The sequence below is a fragment of the Clinocottus analis genome, unplaced genomic scaffold (genome assembly GCF_023055335.1).
Source record: "Clinocottus analis isolate CAN_PGR_092001 unplaced genomic scaffold, fCliAna1.0.p SCAF_6, whole genome shotgun sequence".
NCBI classification, from domain to species: domain Eukaryota; kingdom Metazoa; phylum Chordata; class Actinopteri; order Perciformes; family Cottidae; genus Clinocottus; species Clinocottus analis.
In genome coordinates, this window is record NW_027176218.1 from 6937021 (window position 1) to 6953027 (window position 16007).

At 43.9% G+C, this 16007-nt stretch overlaps 1 protein-coding gene across 2 annotated transcripts in view; it reads right to left on the minus strand.

Moving 5' to 3' along the window:
• The window catches only part of LOC137803806 (reelin-like), an 86873-nt gene that overhangs the window by 31410 nt on the left and 39456 nt on the right, over nucleotides 1–16007 (minus strand). For both annotated transcript variants that reach the window (XM_068602553.1, XM_068602552.1), the window contains exons 4-11: nucleotides 11461–11531; nucleotides 4437–4469; nucleotides 4245–4323; nucleotides 4016–4112; nucleotides 2899–2950; nucleotides 1640–1748; nucleotides 782–1022; nucleotides 394–539 (exon numbers count right to left, since the gene is read on the minus strand). In XM_068602553.1, coding sequence (XP_068458654.1) covers nucleotides 394–539; nucleotides 782–1022; nucleotides 1640–1748; nucleotides 2899–2950; nucleotides 4016–4112; nucleotides 4245–4323; nucleotides 4437–4469; nucleotides 11461–11531 — 828 coding nt within the window. The remainder of the gene's footprint in view (nucleotides 1–393; nucleotides 540–781; nucleotides 1023–1639; nucleotides 1749–2898; nucleotides 2951–4015; nucleotides 4113–4244; nucleotides 4324–4436; nucleotides 4470–11460; nucleotides 11532–16007) is intronic.

A 16007-nucleotide genomic window follows, 5' to 3' on the forward strand; every position in this document is an offset into this window, starting at 1 on the left:
GCTCTGCCTCTTGCAGTGCCTCCGACTGTGTTACCTTGCTGTCTGCTGGCCAGTATGTGTTTGAAAGCAAGAGTGTGTGTGTGTGTGTGTGTCTCAATCTGAACAGATGGACTGCTGTCTCTGCAGCAGTCAGAGGCATGGCACTCACCTGTGTCAGCCCCCAGGCTTGACTTACACTTGTACAACACGCTGCATGTCGCATCCCTTGGCATATGACAAGTGACAGGTGTCAAAGCATGTGCATAGACACACACAGGGAAATACCAGAGCACTGACATGCTCCCAAAATAATTACCTGTGTTAACTCTCTCTCATCCAAGCCCTACATTTATCAAGGATAACGTTTCCGTGGGTTTGAGTTGGCTGTGTTCATATGTCATCATCTTGGCTTACTTTGATGGTGGGCTTTCAAAGTCTTCCTCCCAGTAGCTCCTTCCCTCCTCACGATGCAGGTCAATGTCTCTGGTGGAGGCGAAGCTGTGGCCAACTCCCTCACCACCGTTGAAATACAGGGCATTGCCATCGGACTGACAGGCATGCTGGCGAATAAGAACACGGGTGTTAACAAGAGCAACAGGTTACCACTTTTAAAAAGCAGTGTCTTTAATGTGGAAATGTTCTTCCCTTTCTCCTCATGCAGCAAATCAAAAGTTGAAACGCTGTCTTTCAGGCACCAGTGAGTTTATTAATTGGACTGATCAATCTATCCTATTTCTTTGTAATTTAAATATCTGTGTAAAGAAGTAAATCCATGTCAATGGCCGCTGATTTAGCGGTGCACCTTCACAGTAGCTCCAGGGAAGAAGAGCCAGTTGGCAGTGTCTGGAGGGTCCAAGTTATCCTCCATGAGGGGTGGTCTGTGGGCAGCATTAACCAGCAGAACGTTGTCAAGCCCCCAGCAGGACTCATAGCCTTCGGGGCCGTGGGGGACCTCCTGAGACCAGCGGAGACGAACTCCATCAGCCTTGGACTGATGCGGCAGAGGAAGCAGGTGGACGACAGTGCTGCTGTTGGTTGGAGCTCTAGAGAAGAAACACATAACATGAGGGTCTTGTGTGTGATGGCTGTGTTTATGTAATTAAATGTGTTCAATGTTTACACACTAAATAATCCTAATTAAACATTTAAATGAGGCTGAAATAGACACATATGGAGAGACACTATTTGTCCTTATGGTGGATTGAAACTGAGAGCGAAAAAGCAGGTTTCAGGATGAGTCCAAGTATGTTGGACTCACTGATTTAGGAGTTGGTTTCTCTGTCCACAAGCAAGTACAACATCCACTTACTGCAGCTAAATATTGTAGTTAGAATATAAAATATTGTAGATCATTACATTATGCCTCTGTTCTCCCTCTGAGCTGATTAAACAGAGAGAGAGAGAGAGAGAGAGAGAGAGAGAAGGCAGGGATAGAGGGATGAAAAACAGGGGGATCATAGAGAAACCAACAGGAGAGGAATGACAAATTGAGAGGGGGAGGTGTGAATGAGGGGGGAAAAAAAGCGTGGACGAGTGTTCATAACAGATGGAAGGACTGTGGGATGGATGAGGAAGAAGGAAGAAGAGGAGAGAGAGAGAGAGAGAGAGAGAGAGAGAGAGAGAGAGAGAGAGAGAGAGAGAGAGAGAGAGAGAAAGAGACCTGATCTTCTCCAGTGTGATCCAGTCATCTGAGGTGTTGGCGTTACCACTTATGCTGTATGACACAGTGATGCTGGGGTCTGAGTAACTGAACCGGCAGGAGCCCGAGCCTGGGGAAGATAAATGCACACAGAGGACAGACATATATGACAGTTAACACTCTTGTTGAGGGAACAGCTACCGAAAGTGTGAGCGAGTTTCCTTTTTTTCATCAGCAGGGCAATGATCCTTCGTATACCCTGAGGGGCAGCCGGGCCGGCCCGGTGGCTCCTTCTGACTGATTGCTCCCACGTTCGCCCTTTAGCCGAGTGGAAAATGGTGTCTAAACGGTGTCGTGGTGGAAGTAAGTGATCAGCAGCTCAACAGGGCTGAGAGAAGTATGCAGAGGTGATCAGAGGAGCCGATGGAGGACCAGAGACGCTATAGCCTAGACTAGAGCTTGACACTGTCTGTACATGTGTGCATGTGTGTGGGTTTGTGGGGGTGCCGTGGTAGCTGGTAGGATCAAAGGTGGCTAATGGACGAAGTAGGCTAACCCCCCACACTCCACCTTTTCCTCCCCCCTCCCCTGTTCTCCCCCATTTCCTACAACGCTCGACGGTGTGCAGCGTCTGCATCCTGCCGTGCTGGCCCATCCCCACTGAATACAGCCGGGCATTAACCGGCTCCATACACAACACTACTGCATCACAAACTCATATTAATGACCTGCAAACGAGAGCACAGCCAGACAGGACGAGAAATTGTTTTAAAAAAAGCGAAAGAGACACACAGAGGGGGAGGTTTGGGGGATGTGAGGGGTGTGGATGGGGGGGGTGGTTGTACCGTTACAGTATGTACTCTCATTTCCTCCCAGTCATGTTCCCATGAGAATTGGGGGATACATGTAATGGACATGAAAAATACAACATGACACGTTCTCTAAAAACTCTGCCATGACCTTCTGGGTGTCTTTCCAGAATATTTTAAATAATTCATCATTGTGATAGGAGAGGCAGAGAGAGAGAGAGAGAGAGAGAGAGAGAGAGAGAGAGAGAGAGAGAGAGAGAGGGAAAACCCACACTGGCATGAAATAGGACAAACCACGGTGATTTCCTGAGGATGACACAGGGATCTATTGTTCTGGCAGACAAACACTGTGCACGCAGGGTTTAAGATATTTGAACAGGGTTCAAAAGGCCTCACACTGTATAAAAGGCTGTTATAACAAAATCTGTTTTCACGTATCGTTTGCAGTGTTTGTAGAGATTTAATACTCACCCAGGGCAAACTGCAGGACTGAGGCCGTGCTCGTGTTGAGAGGTACAGTGGTCTGGGGAAGATACACACAGCTGTTTAGGATATCACCCATAAATAATCAAAACCTTAACTGAACGTTATATAAGTGTTTTAACTTTGTTTCGCTGGGGTGAAAAGTTTGAAGTTTGTTCTACTTGCATGCAACAAAAAGTGTGTGAAGTGTTTTTCAACATGTTGCCACATCTCTGCAGAAGGGTGAGAACTTCAACCCCTGGAGGTGAGTATAGCGTATATATATATAAAACACAACTAGACTAGAAGTGTGTGTGTGCGTGTGTGTTTGTGTGTGTGTGTGACACAGACACTCTCTGAGAAGCATAGGAAAGGCTGTGTGGACTTGAATAGATGTTCTCATTGTCAGTGATATTAAATCTGAGCCGTTCTGTGTGTAAGCGTTTTTGTGTTTTTGGATGTGCTCGCGTGTGGCACTTGACAGAGAAGCTGCCAGGCAGCGGCATCAAACATTTGGAGCAGTGACAGACAAAGCAACTGTTTATCAGAAAAGTAAATAGACTCATGAGGCACTAAACACGTCTCTGCTGTTGACTGGCTTTCATCTCTTACAGCCAAATAAACAGTCTGAAATCAACATTGTAAAGATAGACAGAGAGCATGAAGTGGTTTGATAAGCAATTATGAGTGTATGGGTGTGTGTTGGCATTGTTTAAATGTGTGTGTGTATGTGCCACACTGCATGCCAGGCAGCGTCCTGATACTGCTGTATTTCACGACTGTAAATTGAAGATTGTTTGAGAAGCTAGTTTTGCAGATATTTGGAGTTAAAGTTGGCAGATGATTAAAAAAAAAGTTGCTATGTACAAAGTTGTATAACCAACTAACACAACTAATGACATGCGGCTTCATGTTTGCTTGAGTTGTTCAGTAGTGTAATGTAGACATTTGTGCAGCGCTTATAGAGATGCAGATGTTAAAACATTATCTTCTACTGTGGTCGCAGCTCATACGCTGTAATTCCCTGTGGCTGTGGTTGTGGCTAACCAGCGGTCGGTTTAGGTTTGTATGGTCAACGGGCCGTAAAATGTGCAGTGGTTGCGTTGTGGTTACACGTGGCAGTTACCAGCTCTCGCTCTCCAAAGGGCTCACAGAAAGTGACCGCTCTGCCGTGCATCAGTACACCACACTGCTCTCCCACCTCACAGTTACTGCACTCAGACCTGTGAGGAGGGGAGAGGAAACTGAGTTATAACAACAACAAAAAAGCAAGACGTATCAAGGGAGCACATCGAAGATTTACAAAGTGATTGAACTCTTTATATTACAAGAAGAGTCGTAACCTTTTCACCTACCAGATGCTCGGGTCCAGCTCTCCTTGTAGGTTCGAGTCAAAGTCGTCACGCAGCACAGCATGTTTCCCATGGAGCTCCACTGCGCGGAAACACCACATGCTCACAGTTAGACACGGCCTGTGTGATACCGTGCATTGAACGTTGCAATTACCTGTGTGCGTAGAATATCAAAAGACAAGCACGCAAACTCACCAAGACTCGGTCTCAGTGGGGACTCGGTTGGAGCTGGAACAGAAACGGAGAAGAAAGGAAATATTGTGAGTTAACGTCTAGAATTCACATGAAGAGTCTGATGCCAAGCCTAAACCTAATTTACAGGCGGTTTGTTCGAGAAGGCAGCTTGAGAGCAGTGGAAGTGTAGGACTGAACCTTCATGTTAATGTATGAACAAAAGTAAATGTACAGACTACACCAACTTTTTCTATCAGTGCAGTGTACATACTTAATTGTATGGGGAAAAAGTGTGCAATGGTCATTCAGCGCAGCAAAATGTGCCCATTCCTAAATCATCTTTGAGTAAAACAAACTTTCTCTGTGTCCTGGCCGGCCGCGGCGGCAGTCTCCTGGCTGCTGATGTTAATTCCTTTCAGTAATGAAAGGCCGGGCGGCCATGATTAACGGTTCAATGCCAATTAACCGCCATCCACCCCCAGAGGCGCCTGTGTGCTCTAATCTGTGGCTAGTGCCTAGCAAACACACTTAACCATCAATCTGTCCCAGGGGATACACAGCTCTGAGAGGGGCGGGGAGGTGGTGAGTGTGCAGACTTAATGAATCAAACATGGGTTTAAGAAAACACACTGGCTCTGACTCAATCACTGAGAACACAATAGAATACACCCTCGTTTTAGAAAAGAAAAAAACAGAAAGTTTCAAAGTACTGTTTGGGTGGTGACCTTCGTTCCAGAAAAGATGGAGCAGCGAGTGAGGTTTAAGACGTAATACATCAAACTGAGGACATGTTGAAAGATTAGTTCTGGTGTTTTATTAGCTGGTGAACACAGGGAAAAAGAGACAGGAGGGTGTAACAAATAATGCAGTTTGCTGGATGTCATACACTAAACTCAGACTTGCAGCAACTAAAAGATGAACCAGGGGATAATCAAACTCAACACTTTCCCTTTTGTATGTTGAGGATTCAGCAACTGAGAACATAAAGCAAAGTGCACCTTTGTTTTATCTTGGTCAGCACATTTTCAGAGTTTATGTTGCTCATATTAGAGAATTTTAATTTAAAATTGTTTCCTCATCAGTCCCTGTTGGGTTTGGCACAGCGGCTTTAACCTTAGTGAACATGTGATCCTTCAATCCCTTTGAGCTTTTTTTTACTCTGGTAGGCTTTTTTTTTTTTTAAGACAGCCTTACTCCAGACAGAAGAGACGGATAATCTGCCGCAGTATTCTCCATTCAAGGATGAGTCTGCCCACCTGATAAAACACACTGAGATAACGCTCTCATTCAAAAGTTTCAAGTAACTTAAGAGTTTCTTGGAAACCTCGCAGCGGTTTTAAAATTTCCACTGAGAGAGGGGCTTACATTTGAGAAGCCCACCTAAAACCCCTCATAAACAACGAAGTATGAATCAAGAAAGGGGGGGGGGATTATTAAAAAAAAAGATTTCTTACTATCGTAATGGCTCTGCAAATGGCTCTTTATTTGGAGCTCAAGCTGTAATTTCTTCCCATTGGATCCAAATGCCGGGCACTTAGAAATGGATTTACTATTCAAAGAGTGATGGAAAAGTTTCATGCTGACGGCAAAAGTTGGAGTCTTAGTGGCCTGTGTGACGGAGCTGGGCGGTTCAATGGCTGCGACTGTTGCTGCCGCTCTGGTGGGCCCTGATGCTCAGCTCCATGGCTGGAGCCCGAGCTCCACGATGAAGCCCATTAAAAGCAGATCAAAGGGCCCTCTTACTCCCACTCTGTCTCCCTTGCTCTCTCCCTTCCTCACCCTATAATCCTCCAAATGGCTGATTCAAAACATGTTTAGAGGAGCTATCAATCCCAACATGTGCAACTCTCTCATGTTTCTTGTACCCTATTAACATTCCTATTAAACTGTAATAAAAAAAAAAAAAGAAATTCAGTTTTGTGCTCAGTTTACATGAGAAATTGTTCATCTTACATCCTCAACCTGAGCGGAGCATGAACTAAAACCCGATTCCTGGTAATCCACCCTTTCAAACTGACATACAGTAATAAATGCTTGGTTGGTATTCTGCTCTCTACACTCTCTCTCTTAAACAAACCCTTCTAAATCTCTCTCAGTCTTTCTAGTGAGGCCATTTTGCGAAAGAAAGGCCCAAAAGATTTTTATTTTTTTGGGGTGGATAATCCCTTCAAGCTTTCCAAAAAGGCCTCATTTACAGTTTTCTTTCTCCACGCTTCATCACGCTCTCCTGCTGTCTCTCTCACTTTCCTTCTACCACAATCTCTTCTTCGTGCCCACCCCTCCATCCGCACCCATTCTGTCTCTCTCTCTCTGCCTAACCCTCTGCGCATCGGGAGCAGACAGTGGCGCTCATTTCACTTGGATTAAGCCCCTCTCACTTTCTTAAAGACTTCAATTACTGCCTCCTCTATTTGCAGCTCATCTCTGCTAATGCCTGTATCTCCCTGGCCGGGGCTTATACCGACAAGCAGTCAGAGACACACACACACACACACACACACACACACACACACACACACACACAGACAGCTTTTTCTTCCAGAGCTGACCCAACTCTGCTATTTCCCTAATATACAAATGCACACATATACACAGATGCAACAAAAAGGAGGGTATTCTCAATAAACTACTCCGGGACAAAAATTGGATGGGTGCTGATGAGCAGGGTCGGTGTAGTACGAGTGGCGGGGTGGAGGGGGGGGGGACTAAATGAGCATAAGCTTTGGCAGACTCAGACATATCGGCACAAAGAGCGCAGGGCACAAGTCATGTTAAATCTTCTCCCCCTCTTCTTTCCATCTACCAGCTCTAATCTCCTCTCTTTCTCAGATTTTTCTCCCTACCGCGTAAACTGCACCGGCTCTTCCAATCTCCCTTGTTCTCTTCTCGTTTGCTCTTCTTCCCTCTCGTCTGACTCACATCCTTGACGACTCTAACCGCGTTTGAAGTTGCGTTGCTCCCGTCTAACTGGCGGTTGCAATTACAGACTCACCAGGATGCAGGATGCTGTTGTTTTTCCTTTTACAATGACGAGAAGGGAAATGCTTCTCCAATGTCAGATAGGAGCCACTTCACTCCACTCAGCGAAAACCAGGGCCTTTGTTTGGGCTTCAATTGGCATCATTACAATAATCATAGTGAGTGGAGAGGAGACCAGCAAAGGAAAAAGACTATTTTCCAATCTCCGTTTTACCTTTTCTAGCTGTGTTTATAAGTAAAGTGGAATCCAAGGTAAAGATGAGATTTCTTCAAAATGGAATTAAGGAGTTGGACCAAGAGTCTAAAAACATGAGGACAGGCTTATAAAACATGCAGTTTTGGTGGGGTTTTTTTTGTTTGTCTTCTTTGACAAACATCTCTTTGCTGCCATTGTATTAGAGAAACACACCGCATATTCATTCACACATCCCACCTTGCTTGCTGAAGTCTCATAATTAAGGTAATTCCAACTCAAATGACACAAAGACACATAAGCAAAAGAGGAAAATATCAGCTTAAGATGAACATAAAGGAAGACTGGGATGAGAGACGAGAAGAAGTGGAGAAAAGAGTGCTAGAGGAGACAGTCAGGACGCAAGAGGGGAAGAGATATAGACTGGATAGCGGAGTCTCAAGGTTTCTTGCTGGTGAACGATGAGGGATGTCAGGCGAGCCGGCGTTCAGCCAGGCAAGCAGGCTGGCTGGCAGACTGGGTGGGTGGCGAGGAGGTGGGAGAGGGGAGGCCACTCGTCGTTCCTCTGTTGGGCTGTGATCAGGCGTCCCTCAGGGAGCAGTGGCCTCTTTGAGTTATATGTCCCTTTAATAATCCATCTGGGGTGCAGTGCACTCGGCCAGGCCCATAAAGACCTGATTTATTCCCTCAGTGGAAATGAGAGGACCTGGCGATGCCGGGCAGAAAGCAAGGACTGCTGTCAGGAGATAGAGCTGATGGACGGCCTGCAGCGCCATTGAACACCCACAATCCTCCACCCTCTTGCACACAGCACCCCTTCCTCGCCCACCCCTACCTCTCCTCATTCTCCACCTTGGCTCCTCCTGTATGGACTTAATAAGACTTTTTATGGTCGCTCAGTAGAAGTGGGAATGTACTTCTGTTTCGACTTCCTGCCTGTCAGTTCGTGTACTTGCAGTCGTTTAAAAGTGTGCCGTAATTTGCATTGTGCCGCATCATGCTTTAAAGTATCTCTAGAAGCCTGTCCAAACGATTTGGCAATGTGCTGATTGGTGCCAGGAACTTCTCCGTTGTGCCGTGCATTTAATTTGGTTGCAGCAGACAACCATTAGTTTTGTCTTCTGAATCCACAAGTAAGGACAAAATATGGGTATTCCTCTGTGCAGGTTGTTGAATACCGTAATGGGGTGTCGATCAAAACAAACTGGGAGAGAAGTTGGAGGGATGAATGGAACATTAAATGAAGGAATGGGGTGAGGAGGAGTACATGCAAAGCAGAGAGGGGCTGTTAGAGGAGTGTGTCTGGGACCAGGCAGCCCCCAACACCGCTAGAGAGATCATTTCACACACACGCACACACACACACACACACACACACAGATCCAGCCTTTGCATAGGTCTCAGCAGGCTTTTAGGGGCCCTAGAGAGGAAACATTACAACAAACACCTGTCTTTGTGAACACTCAGGGAAGCTTTCTGTTACAGAGAGGCAAAGTGCTGCATGTCAAACCCTGAGTTAAAGGCTTATACCTCTCCTCTTCTTTCTTTATCCTTAGATCACTTATTTACATTATAATATATATATATATCTCCATATCTTTATCATGCTAAGCTGAAATTTACACTCCAATGTCACCCTCTATTTTTCATCTCCATGGCTAATGTGCCCATTTGTTCTTGAAAGTCTTCACCCTGGCTGATCGCCCCCGATTGCCTTCTTGTTTGAGCAGCCTGCCCTTTTTCTCTCCATCACTTCCTTTCTCGTTTCCTCCTTCCCGCCCTCTACTCCATGGATCACAACCCTGCTTTAGATAGCTTTAATTTCTCCAGCTTTTCAAAGCTCGAGTCTTAAGCATATGAACCTCTGAAGTGGCTTGAGCTGGCCCCGTATATCTTTTATTCCACTTTGAATGCTAATACCTAGATTTGAAGTAACTTTGCTCAAAGCAGCTTGCACTCTCTTTGCCACTGTGCTGCTTAATTTGGGATGGTAGCCTATTTGATCCCACCGGAAGAGAGAAGGCCAAAGGCCTCTGCCTCACCTGCCTGAGGTATGTATATTTTTTTTACCTCAGCAGTTTCTAAGTTAGTTTCTGTAATATTTTCTGAGATATTTGGGCACCGCACGATAACTTTTTTTTATAATGTAATTGTTTTTCACAAATGATCAAATAATTAACACCGTTAATGGATTGAGCATTTTTTATCCAATCACATTTCACTTCTCTTTATCTATGTAAAATTAGCCTTGTTAAACTTGGAAGAGCCTTCAGGAGACCCTAGACGCGTGATTGGTCACAGGGCCTGCGGGACCATTAACATGCTCTGTGATTGGTCAGTGAAGCTAGCGTCTCACCTAGAACCTAGAATCTAAGGACTTTCTGATGACCCCTTTCCCACAGAGGATTATGTGCGTCTGGGGAGTGAAATGCTGATTGTGTTACTTTTTTTTTTTTACATTTACAGTCATATTCATCATAAAGTAGCCACAGCGCTGTTGATGCTGCTGCACCTGGGGGTGCTGGTGCTTCTACCCGCGGCCTCTCCTTCGTGCAGGTAGAAGTTATATATATATATGTATATATATAATATTTATAATAATAATGGTATATCTCTTCATCTCACTATCTTTGTCCCTTTGTCACTTTTGCAAGTTTTAGGAATGTACATGTTTCCCATATCATGGTCACCACTAGTCCTACCTCTCCCACCCGTACATTGTCTCTGGAGATTACATTTCTTACATTTCCTCACTGTTAGTTTCTCCGTTTGCTCCCATTCACAACTACAAGGCCACCTACAAGGGCTTGTGAGGTCTAAATCTCAGTTTTCCAGCTTGTCTTCTGTCGTTGTGTGTCAGTGTGACACTGCAGGGCCTTGGCACCGCACAACTAAGGGACTGTTGCTGGCTACAGATATTTCATTTGCAGAGGGAGAACACTGGGGCAGTGTGTCAGTGGTAGTGAGAGGATGAGCTCTCAGGCAAGGAGACAGAGGAGAAGAGCCATGTCGCTCTCTTTCTGTCACCCTTCTAGGCCTCACTGAAGGCTCTTGGCGCCATCTTTTCTAATTGGCATTAGGCCATGCAGTTGAGCACTTTCTTCCTTGCATGTACTCCAGTCATCGGTCGTGTCTCCAATGACCTGCTGAGGGACATACGAGAAATGAAGAGCCCTCAGAGACCCGCCGCTGAGGTTATTTATTTTCTAATGAAGACTAAGTATGCCTTGAGGCTGAAATGTTGTTGTTTTCCCCCTGAAAGAGTTTGCAAAAAGACCCCAGCAGCAGTTAGTGTACTTCTCCACTTTCAGCATTAAAAGTCACACTTGATCTACAAGGAGGAGTTCTTGAGTGAGGTTGAGGCTTCTTCCCTGTAAACAAGCAATTATACACACTCAGCATGCCGAGTGGGACTACACTGTCAATAGCTACTTAAGGCTGTCACAGAAAGTGGATGTAAGAAGTGTCGGCCATAAAGCGCAAATCTCCGGCAGAGAGTGAGAGAGTGAGAGAGAGCGAGAAAGAGAGAGAAGTAAAAAGATGAGTTTAGCATAAGCTGAAATTAAGCTGGCAATATAGGACATCCAAATATCTCTGGCTCCGGCTACATCATTAGGCAGACAGAGAGCCAGGAAGTACAGCGATGCCACTGTCAAGAAGAAGCAGCACATCGACCATAATGTGTTATCCATATTCTGACAATCTGTGCATATGATGGACAGTAATGGGAGGTGAGAAGGGTGTTTGGTATGTATATATGTCGCAGCACATGTGTGTGTCAACATATATGTCTATCCACAAATAAATATCTTCCTGCAAGTTGCAGTATTCTTTATATTTATTTTTTCATACTTCTCTGCTGACGCTACTCACCTCCTTGCTCACAGAGCTGTTGGGCCAGCGCATCCTTAAAAAGGATCTGTCCCCGATGTGTTGCCGTGGCTCTGAGAGAAACAAGAGAGAGAAAGATAAGGAGAAAAAGAGCATTAACACAAACTGCACTCAGGAGAAAGTTAACTGGTCTTAATATGTGAAGATCAATCCAGCACAGATGGTATAATTTCCCACGAAACCGAAATGTGTGACGCATCCTCCATAAAAGAGGACATTTTCTGACGTTGATTACGATGTGACTTTGAGGTAAAAACAACAAGAAACACAACAAACAACAAGCTTATCAGTTAATGCAGATGAGGCAAGGAGCCGGCAAACGTTTGGAAATGAAGAGTGTGAATCAGTGTGTCATATCAAAATGAAGGTGAACATTAAGATTAACGATGACACCACGTCAAAATGTCATTTTCCAATGGATCGATCAATCCAGTGTTTTAAAGTGCTCATCCTGTTTGGGGTCACTGGGGGGGGGCTGGAGCTGATCCCAGCTGACATTGGACGAAGGCAGTATTCACAGGTTGCCAGACTATCACAGGTATGACACATATAGACACACATTCACACTCACTTTCACACCTATGACAGCCGCTCTTGACACAAATAGCGCCATTTTAGAGGACTCAACCACTCTTGATGTGAGGCAACAGTGCTGGACCACCGTGCAGCCCTTTCCAACGGATCTGTCGCTTTATCACATCCACATAGGTAACGTGCGTAGCAACATTATTAAAGCACAGTTATCTCCCATCACAGCGACATTGTCATTTGCACTGTACCAGGAGGCTGTCAGCTTGTGAAAACATCCATGTCGGAGTTGAAATGATTGACCCTACCAACCTTCTACCAATCACAGATCATTTGGTTTTTATTTTTTCATCAACAACATTTTTGTGCCCGTATGGTATCAGATGAAGTGTGGGTTATCAAATACCTTCCAATATCATCAGTTCCCTGTACTACCGTACTGACCTCTTGCACGCAAAGGGAAATGGTATGTTGCGTGCTGAATGTATGGAATGCAATATAAATGTCCTTCCGGTGGCCATGAAATGAATTATTCATTTGAAAATGGAGAGATGTTTTACAATCTGAGAGGGTGAAATATCAGGTGCAGTGGTATCTTTTACACAGACTCTGAGATATGCTCGACACTGTGAACAATGTAGAAAGAGATCTGCTCTTATTATACCGGGAAAGATGGACACTAACAAAGCAGCTCTTAATGTCAACGATCATGATGAACAACCATAATGCTATCACTCCGACTGCTCCTTTTGATCTATTGAATACTTTCCTCTTTGCCGTTTCCATTATTGAACCACATTTAAGGATATTAACCATTCCTGCATCTCACTACTGTATTATATTTCTTAAACAGCACTGCAACCGTTATTCCATTTTGTGCTTTTTGACTGTTTTTTTAAAAGTTTTAATGAGTGTTCTGAATTGTTTTTAAATCTTGTTTTCTTCTGCATTATGTCTTGTTGTTGAAAGGTGCTAGACAAATAAACGTGTGTTGCATTACGACTACTACTACTACGACTACTACTACTACTACTACTACTACTACTACTACTACTACTACTACTACTACTACTACTACTACTACTACAAATACTACTACTACTACTAATAATAATAATATAGTAATGCAAAGTTGTTATAATGTCAAAATAATGTCAATAAATATTATATCCAAATTATTGCTTTTAATGTATGACTGTGTGCTCTTACTGTTTTTATTTATTTGTATTTGTTTTATTCTATTTGTTTTATTCTTTAGCTTTTAGGATATTTTAACTGTTATGTAAAGTGACTTTAAGTAACAAGAAAGGCACGATATAAATTAAAAGCTTTATTATTTATTTATTTTTATTTAAAAAGGGGGATAACAGTAATAGTTTAAAGTGTTAAAACATGAAAATAAAATTCCATAACTCAGACACAGGGGTGGAGATTGAGGTGGAAAGAGTATGGAACAAGCTGCAATCTTCTGAGAGTCCTTGAAATGAGTTATTGGAAAATGAGTTACGTTTTACAGTCCAGAGCTCTTGTAGCTCCTTCTCGTCAGCGGCAGCAGCAAAATGGGTTGTGTAGAGGCCCCATGGAGGAACGTTCTGTGCAACCGGAGACAAAACTACGTTTTTAGATGGCTAGTAAAATCAGTATTACACAGTCCGGCTGTATAACCTGCATTTTCCCCACATAATACTCAAGAGGGAAACGATTGGAGTGGGTTTGAGGTCAAAAACATGAAGCGGATAAACGCTGCAGACATGACGTGTTTCCTCACTGACTGCTTGCAGTGTTGTCCAGAAGGGCGAGGAGAGCAGTTGGAGTCGTGTCATCTGTCGGCTCCCTGACAAAATTCTCATGTTGTAATTTGGCTTTGCTGTTAAATATGAACATCCTCTGTGGCTTGTAAATCGGAGCCGGCTCGCACTAAAACACACATTGAGACAGAACTGTGTGTGCCACCCACAGACAGTGAGAAAGTCCCTTCAAGGAGCACTTGTGGAAATAAAAGGCCTCTTTTCTTTGGTCTCTGCCATATAAGGACACACGTGTGTGCCTCACACTGTTGTCTCAGCGTTTAGGCCAGACCCAGGACCCAGAGGCATGACACAACATTTCCCTTTATCTAAGTCAAACCAATAATAGAGGTCTGAAAAACCTCATTGTGATTTCAAATTCACTGTATGTCAAACTCTATGGAAGCAATCCAGACAGTTGGGTGTGTGTGTGTGTGTGTGTGCGTGTGTGTGTGTGCTGTGCCACACCCAGTCAATGTATTCCACATTATAACACGGACCAAGAAGATGAGGAAAAGATTGAAATTGAGCAAAACTTTATGGGGCGTACACGATATAGTGGGTGCCGCAGTCAGTGAGTCCCACATCCATTTTGCAGATTTTCTCCTTCTCCTGCTTCAATCTCCCGTCCTTCTCTCCGGTCTCATGCGGCTTCTGCCTCGCGCCTCCGCCCCACCCCGGCCCACCATGCATACTCAGAACTTTTATGGGTGCCAAGGCATTTACACGTTCATCTCAGCTCATGAATAAATGAATAGGCCGCTCATCAATTAGTAAAGAGCTCTTGTGCCTTTGCAGCGCTGGGGAGAAAACATACTTAATTACACTCATATTTCAGAATTGGGTGAAAACTAATTTGAGTTTGGTATTTATGAATAAAAGATGGCGCGTAACGAAACAGCGGGTGGGGATGTAGGAACAAGACTCTTAAATATTTACTAAACACAGTCTCAGCTCAAGTTCACTAAACACATTCTGTTCACTGCCAGGAGACAGAGGGCTCTATCAAAGAGCACACCTGAACGAACACACATGTTTCACACACACACACACACACACACACACACACACACACACACACACACACTCACACACACACACACACACACACAGTAAAGCTCAATGAATGACGCAGATACTCCAGTAGAAGTATTATCAACAAAATGTACTAAAAGTATCAAAAGTCAAAGTGCTTATTACGAGGAATGGTTTGTCAAAATTATTTAATTAAATATTACATTTTTCAATTTTCTCATTACTGATGCATAATAACATTCATTTTAATGTTTAATGTTTTAATGTAGCCGGTTGTGGTGGAGCTACTTTTAAATATTTAATGGACAGTTGGGTTATATAATCTGTAACAACATATTAAATTTGATGAATTGATAATAGATTTTGTTGTTAAAATCTTAATCCAAAAAGCAACCGTCCGATAAATATAAGACTGAAAAGTAAAAAGTAAAAGTAAAGTACTTTAGTGAACGTGTTTAATCACTATAATATCACTACAATGTGAACGCTGTCTCATATTTTAATATGTAAAAATGCAGAATAGCCTTTGGAAATACCACAAACACTTGTCTGTTTCTAATTATGTTGTTTTAGACACAGAGGCATCTTCTCCACACTGACAGAAGGGATCAATTCAGTGGGAAAGAGTTCCTTTGGAAGTGTGTGTTTGTGTTTGAGTGGTCTGACTATGTGTGACTTAATAACGTGTATGTCGTTAAAACAGTAGCCAGGAGAGGGCATTTAGTCTGAGCCGGAGAGAGCGTGTGATCATCGTAGCGCGACGCCAGCGTCTGTCCTGCCATCACACTCCAGTGGTTCCTCAACGTGTGTCTCTCATTACCGCCTCCACTGTGGGAGCCACGCACAAGCACAAACACACACACACACACACACACACACACACACACACACACACACACGACGACCAGCACTGATACACACAAAACATTTATTGAACATCTAAATGTTAATTTGACTTTCTTTGGGGGGGAAAGCAATTAGGGCCCGTAACATGTTGGTGTTCTCCTCTCTCCAATACTCAAACGAGGGATCATTCATCTTGTGAAAATAAGTGTCATCCTCGACCCTCTCATTAGTCTAGAGGAGCAAATCTGAGGGATGGGAAAGAGGGAGGGATTGAGGAAGATGAAGAAAAAGAGGAGGATTGAGAGAGAGATATGGATAAATTGAAGGGGAGAG